Source organism: Rhinoderma darwinii, chromosome 6, assembly GCF_050947455.1.
Source record: "Rhinoderma darwinii isolate aRhiDar2 chromosome 6, aRhiDar2.hap1, whole genome shotgun sequence".
NCBI classification, from domain to species: Eukaryota; Metazoa; Chordata; class Amphibia; order Anura; family Rhinodermatidae; genus Rhinoderma; species Rhinoderma darwinii.
Window position 1 is genome coordinate 141,371,788 of NC_134692.1, and position 7,297 is coordinate 141,379,084.

The 7,297-nt window shown below is 39.1% G+C and overlaps 1 protein-coding gene across 1 annotated transcript; it reads right to left on the reverse strand.

Moving 5' to 3' along the window:
* Positions 1-4,385: 4,385 nt before the first annotated feature.
* Positions 4,386-5,318, reverse strand: LOC142656674 (olfactory receptor 1M1-like). Its single transcript, XM_075831600.1, has one exon. The coding sequence runs from the start codon at positions 5,316-5,318 to the stop codon at positions 4,386-4,388; it is 933 nt and encodes a 310-aa protein (XP_075687715.1).
* Between the last annotated feature and the right edge of the window lie 1,979 nt (positions 5,319-7,297).

Consider the following 7,297-nt stretch of genomic DNA (forward strand, 5'->3'; position numbering starts at 1 on the left):
AGCAGCTCTCTCCACACGTCCTGCTCCACTCACTCCAGAGCTGCACTGACTATTCTGCTGGTGGAGCCACTGTGTACATACATTACTTATCCTGTACTGATCCTGAGTTATATACTGTATTATACTCCAGAGCTGTACTGACTATTCTGCTGGTGGAGTTACTGTGTACATACATTACATTACTTATCCTGTACTGATCCTGAGTTACATCCTGTATTATACTGCAGAGCTGCACTCACTATTCTGCTGGTGTAGCCACTGTATACATACATTACATTACTTATCCTGTACTGATCCTGAGTTACATCCTGTATTATACTCCAGAGCTGCACTCACTATTCTGCTGGTGCGGTCACTGTGTACATACATACTTCCCTTGTACTGATCCTGAGTTACATCCTGTATTATACTCTAGAGCTGCACTCACTATTCTGTTTAAGCATACATCACCATAACATGCAAATTATAATGTATGTATATCTGTTATTGATTTACCTGTAACAACCTGCACAATGTATTTACCTACATCATTGTATTTTTTGGGAAATGTTTTTTTTTTTTTTTTTTTTTTACTATTATGAAATAGTTTAATCATTTAAACGTTTAGATACTTTGCAAAATACTGTTTAAAAGAAAAATAGAGCAAGTCCTTATATGATATATAGAGTTTATTGACTTTGCAATGATTTGTTTTTAAACTGTCAGGTGTAATTATTATAATTTTTTTATTTCAATGTTTAATTATATTAAAGAGGCTCTGTCACCAGATTTTGCAGCCCCTATCTGCTATTGCAGCAGATCGGCGCTGCAATGTAGATTACAGTAACGTTTTTATTTTTTAAAAACGAGCATTTTTGGCCAAGTTATGACCATTTTCGTATTTATGCAAATGAGGCTTGCAAAAGTACAACTGGGCGTGTTGAAAAGTAAAAGTACAACTGGGCGTGTATTATGTGCGTACATCGGGGCGTGTTTACTACTATTACTAGCTGGGCGTTGTGTATAGAAGTGTCATCCACTTCTCTTCACAACGCCCAGCTTCTGGCAGTGCAGCACTGTGACGTCACTCACAGGTCCTGCATCGTGTCGGCACCAGAGGCTACACTTGATTCTGCAGCAGCATCAGCATTTGCAGGTAAGTAGCTACATCGACTTACCTGCAAACGCCGATGCTGCTGCAGAATCATCTGTAGCCTCTGGTGCCGACACGATGCAGGACCTGTGAGTGACGTCACAGTGCTGCACTGCCAGAAGCTGGGCGTTGTGAAGAGAAATGGATGACACTTCTATACACAACGCCCAGCTAGTAAAAGTAGTAAACACGCCCCGATGTACGCACATAATACACGCCCAGTTGTACTTTTACTTTTCAACACGCCCAGTTGTACTTTTGCAAGCCTCATTTGCATAAATACGAAAATGGTCATAACTTGGCCAAAAATGCTCGTTTTTAAAAAATAAAAACGTTACTGTAATCTACATTGCAGCGCCGATCTGCTGCAATAGCAGATAGGGGCTGCAAAATCTGGTGACAGAGCCTCTTTAATTCTAATAAAATGATAATTTGAAAGCGTCCATAACTTTTTTATTTTTTTTACCTCTATCACAAAGGATGAGAAGAAAGAAGGGTTGACTAGTTTTGGGCCATATGTATTAAAAAATTATTTTTTATGGAAGAGTAGTATGTGCCATATAAAGTTCTGAGAAGAAAAACACAATGGTAGAATAATTGAAGCATGGCCATTCTAATCGGAGCTATTCCTATGTCACAAAAACTTGTCCTGAGTTGACTAAATCTTAAATTTTATATGAAGAATATGCTAAATGGTGTTTAATTCGATCTTCAAGAACCTCGGACAAGCTCTCTTGATTTCACTGTTGCGAAGACTATATACAAGTATGAGCGGATTGAGCATGGGCACCACGATATGATAGAACACCAACAAGGTCTGGTTGATGACTACTGTGTGGTATGAGGACGGTATCAAGTACACCTCGGAACCTGTTGAGTAGTAAATCATCATGACAATGAGGTGGGACAAGCAGAGAAGGTTTTTCTTCTTCCTTCCTTCCTTTGACTTAATGCGTAAAATCACACAGATTATTATTACATACGACAAAAAGTTGCAAAAGAGCATGCAAAGTCAAAATAGAACAAAATTTATATTGATTATAATGTCAAGCTCCTTGGAGCCACCACGAAATGCATGGGCTAAATTATGGCTTCATGGAAGGATAATCTTAAGAGTGGACTTATGATTATTTAAGAATTTAGTGAAGAAGAAGAGCAAAAAAAACGGCGCCACCTTGTGCGGGTCAATAGGTTAGGTAGGCGAGGAGATAAGACATTGCCATGTTCACCTAGGTCAAATGTATGAATCACAAGAATAGGTCCACATATGCTGCTGCCAGATCCTGAACCGGTTCCAGGAGGGGACCGCTTAGCAAAACGATTGAAGGGATGAAAAGGAGTGGATCATCTAGAGGCGCTGCTGCGTGGTGAAATCTCGGAATAACAAGGAGGTAGGGTCCAGGTATAAAATATATTTTTATTAGAACAAGACGTGGCTATGCGTTTCGACGCTGAACAAGCGTCTTCCTCAGGCCATGTACACATTGGGCTTCTGACACTTATATATCAGAATAATTTCGAATTCAAATTAGCAGGAACTAAAAAACCGCCAAGTCTGCCGGGGTCAGAGTGTGACCGTGACGTCACACCCGGTTTTTTCGTTAAGAAACTTTAAAACATAAAACCACGATCAAAAAACACATTAATAAAACATATACAATGAATGGTATGTTTAAAAGTATAAAAACTTAATGATAGTGATACATTAAGGTGATACGTAAAAATAGTAGTGTTTAAAAACCAAATGACGAACATATAAAGGAAAATGTATTCTCATATAGAACCCATTAGAACCAACTCCTAGAACTTCCTATGTTGCTAAAAGATTAAATTGAATTGATTTTGGGATAAACGTAATTGTATCAGGTTGCTAGGTTACACAGAGAGCGCTGGGACGCGTCTCCGTGACCTAGACAACCAATTGAGCTACGGAAGCCGAGGATGGTCATAGCATCAGATGAAACAGAACGTAATGGACCGAGAAAACTGTAGGTGGTAAGTTGCAGAAGAGGAGCTATATTTGTATTCGAAATTATTCTGATATATAAGTGTCAGAAGCCCAATGTGTACATGGCCTGAGGAAGACGCTTGTTCAGCGTCGAAACGCGTAGCCACGTCTTGTTCTAATAAAAAGATATTTTATACCTGGACCCTACCTCCTTGTTATTCCGAGATTTCACCACGCAGCAGCGCCTCCAGATGATCCACTCCTTTTCATCCCTTCAATTATTTAAGAATTTAGGAAGGCACAGACCTAGATGATGACCAAAATCAGGATACAGTTTTTCATACTCAAGATTATGTGTTAGTAGAGAGGTTAAGAAATTGGTCATATCCCATTATGAAGAAAAGTATTACCTCTGCCATGATGGCTATGAAGTGAAAATACATCTGGGTGAAGCACTGGGTGAAGGTCAAAGACTTATACCCTGAATGTACTATATGGGGGAGCTTCGAGGTGATGACCGTTGTGTTGCAGATATCAACGGAGGAATTACGTACATAGGGGTGTGTAACCCCTATACCCTTTTTCTCTTCCAGATGAATTACCTGATATGTCTATGAATTTTATTTAATTTCCTGATTGGGATGGGGATAAGAAAAGATCTGGTGGAGGGGGAGTGGTAGGGTGACCAATTTTACAGAGTTAGTGCGGCCAACCCATGACATTGTAGAGGATGACCACCAGAGAAGGTTCTGATGTATTTGAAAAAATAACAGGGTATAATTTGATTTATATATATACATAATAAAATGGTTGTGGCCGGAGAAAGTTATATTGATGAAGAGATGCTCAGACTTATCTATGTTAACTTTAAGACCTTATAGGTTTCATATGTGCGTAGAAGGGACATTAAGTTTGGTAGAAAGACTAGGGTTTAAGCATTGTGAAAATACTCAGTCCACTGCCTTTATCCCTGTATCTAAATATCCTGGCCAAGGCAAAGTGGCTTGTTGGCCCTCCCCCTTGCTACGCCCCTGGTTTGAGTTAATATAAGGAGAAAGTCATCGGGCCAGATTTCTAGGCGTAACTACTAATTGGCTGTTGGAGACAATGCTCCACTACATCTCAATGGGAACCATCAAAATGGGCTAGAAAAAAAGGAAAACCCGAACCTAAACTTTTCATGTACATTTCATTTACATTTTTTGGCAATGGTAGGACGCAACAGTCCAACAGTATTGAATATCAACCACAAACACGATTGTATTATATCCTTTTTATTTCATAGAAGAACACAACCATGATGGTTTATTTTACCTTCAACAATTTCTGCAGAGCTTTCTTGATTTCATTGTTGCGTAGACTATAAACAAGTGGATTTATCATAGGTACAACTGTAGAGTAAAACATGGACAGGACTTGGTTGAGGAGGGCTCCTGTGTGGTGGAAGGACGACATGAAGTGTGATCCTCCTGTAGAATAGTAGATCATCATGACAATCAGGTGGGACGAGCAGGTGGAAAAGGTTTTCCTTCTTCCTTCCCTGGATTTAATACGTCCAATTACGCAAAAGATTTTAATGTATGACACCAAATTGCAAATGAAGGGACAGAGTCCAAACAGAACACATTCTGTACAGATCATAATATAAAATTTGTTGGAGCCACCGTAGGATGCGTTAAATACAGTAATAGCATCACAGAAGAACTGATGAAGACTAACCACCCGATCAAATGTTAGGTTCAATAGTGGGATGATGAAGAAAGATGCGTTTATGGAGGCACAAACCCACATGATGGCCATAATCAGTGTAGAGATCCTCACGCTCAGGATTCGATGGTAGTGCAAGGGATGACAAATCGCAACGTATCGGTCATATCCCATTACAAAGAAAAGTATGACCTCAGCACTGGCTGCCATAAAGAAAAAGTACATCTGGGTGAAGCATTGGGTAGAAGATACCAGGTCATTCCCAGATAATAGTATATGGAGAAGTTTAGGGATAACGACTGTGGTGTAGCAGATATCTATGGCGGATAAGTTACAGAAGAAGAGATACATTGGGGTGTGTAGATGCACATCTAGACATATCACTGCAATAACAACTGAATTCAAAATGATTCCCATCAAGTAAATGGTGGAGAAAATGCCGGCAATTAGCAGCTTATCATCAGTATTTTGGGAGAATGGAAGAATGTGAAATTCTATATTTGTGCGATTGGCTACGAGATTTGACAACATTTCGCAAGAGAAGAAATTTCCAGTTGTCCCACGAGTAGAAAAGTGTTCTAAGAAGGATAACTCCACCAAGGAACACCATTTTAGGGATTAAACTCGTACATAGTCTTTAGTGAGGTTGTATGTACTTTGTTGGGTTCATTATTAAGTTGGGCGCTCGTAGAGGTGCATCTCTCAGTATCTAGTTGTTGTTTCCTAATAGTCAAGCGGCAGAATTTCTCGCTTCAGAAGTGACCGGAAAAGAAATGATGCAGGTATAGACCAGTTTAGCCTACTCGGAAGGATACTGTGAAACTGTTAGAAAATTTGCAAAGGAAGAATAAAATAACAATAAAATAAAAAATAAAACAACGGGTTATAGCATACGAATACGACGTTGTCATCATGACCCAACAGCAAGAACACAATGGTACTTGGTGGACACTCTACTTTGTCCAATATTTTGTTTTCCTCTGCATCTACAACCACTTATGTTTCTACTAGAAACTAAAATTCCTTCCTTTCCTACAAAGTCGTCTTATAAATTGAGCTAAACCATGTTACTACTAACCAAGTCATAAGTAAATACTTGATCAATGGAAAGAGTAAGGGACTTGGTTTAAAGTAAACGCACTGGTTTATCATATGGATCTTGAGGATTCAGCATTAAAGGACTGTAATGGATCCTTGAGGGTGGACTGCAAGTAGTGTCGATTTGGTCCTGAGTTTACTGCAATTTTTTAAGCTTAAAGTTATTTGTAAAATTAAATCTTGAGTCTTACGGGAAAGGCTTGTAGGATCTGTGGATTCTAGAAGGATTCAGGTCCACAAAACAGGGACCGGCAATCAGGGGAAGTGAAGACAGCTGAAGGGGTGAGGAGATAAAAGAGGGAGAGAACAAAAAACAAAAAAGGTAGACGTTTCTACTAATAGACCCAGAGGGTGTTTTCTTGAAAACTTAATAGACTATCACATACATACATCACTGTAGTTCAATAACACATTTCTTATGTTTCCAAAACTGTATATTTCTGTGATGGAGAAGGATGTCAGGTTCCCGTCCAAAGGCCCGCCTTTGATATAAACTAATGAAACTTCCGATACAGTACTTGAAGTATGACACAACAACCAGAGTATATGGTTCTCCACATCTACAACACTTTGCGGGTATCCAAGATAACAACTAGTACCACCGATACTCTGTCCTTGATATGGGCCAAGACGAGAATTTTCAGGGTTTTTTTCTGTGGACAAGAACGTCTGTAGGTTGACCTCCCAGTTTCGATATATACGGGGAAGTGATCTCTAGAAAGGGATGTCAACCAGTTGTATGTCATGGAAATGTGTCCCACACAGACTGCATCAAAAGGGATTAGAGGGGTCAAAATTCTCTCCATTCTCTAAATATCCAAGGAAGTGATCCAGATGAAAAAGTTGCAGGAGGCCGTAGGTTAAGAGAGAGGTACACCTCTTAGCCAATTGGATCTCAATAAGAAGAGTTGAAGCCAGGGCTTGCTGCCCCTAAATAATTTTTTATTCCCTCACCAAAGATCTTATGGGAAACATGGGTTCCCTAGAAAAGGAAAGGGTATCCCTGGATTGACTAGCTAATCCACAACAACATGCAAATCTTAAATAATTATGTTCCCCCCTTCCCTTTCATTCCCTGGTGTGGGCATGAGTTCTGCGTCTTCCTGAATATTCAGATAATTTTTTTTCACCGATTCTGGGCTGAGACCATGTTCTATAAAATGTTAATTTTTTTTTTAGAAAAATGTAAAAGAAGATATATTATCATGTAAGAAACCTAAAGGTAATATATACATGTAAGTAAACTTACCAGTCATATGTGCCAGGAATTGATGCCATGGAATTTGAACTCAGTTTATATATTCTATTATTTAGAAACATCTGGAAAAAATAAAATGATTTAATCATGTCCCTTCAGGAAACGTCCCTGAGGTCCTTATTAATAGTGTCTGTTCTGTAAACAAGTTCTCTTA

Coding starts and splice junctions, on each gene's coding strand:
- LOC142656674 (XM_075831600.1), bottom strand. CDS start 5,318: ATGTTGTCAAATCTCGTAGCCAATCGCACAAATATAGAATTTCACATT.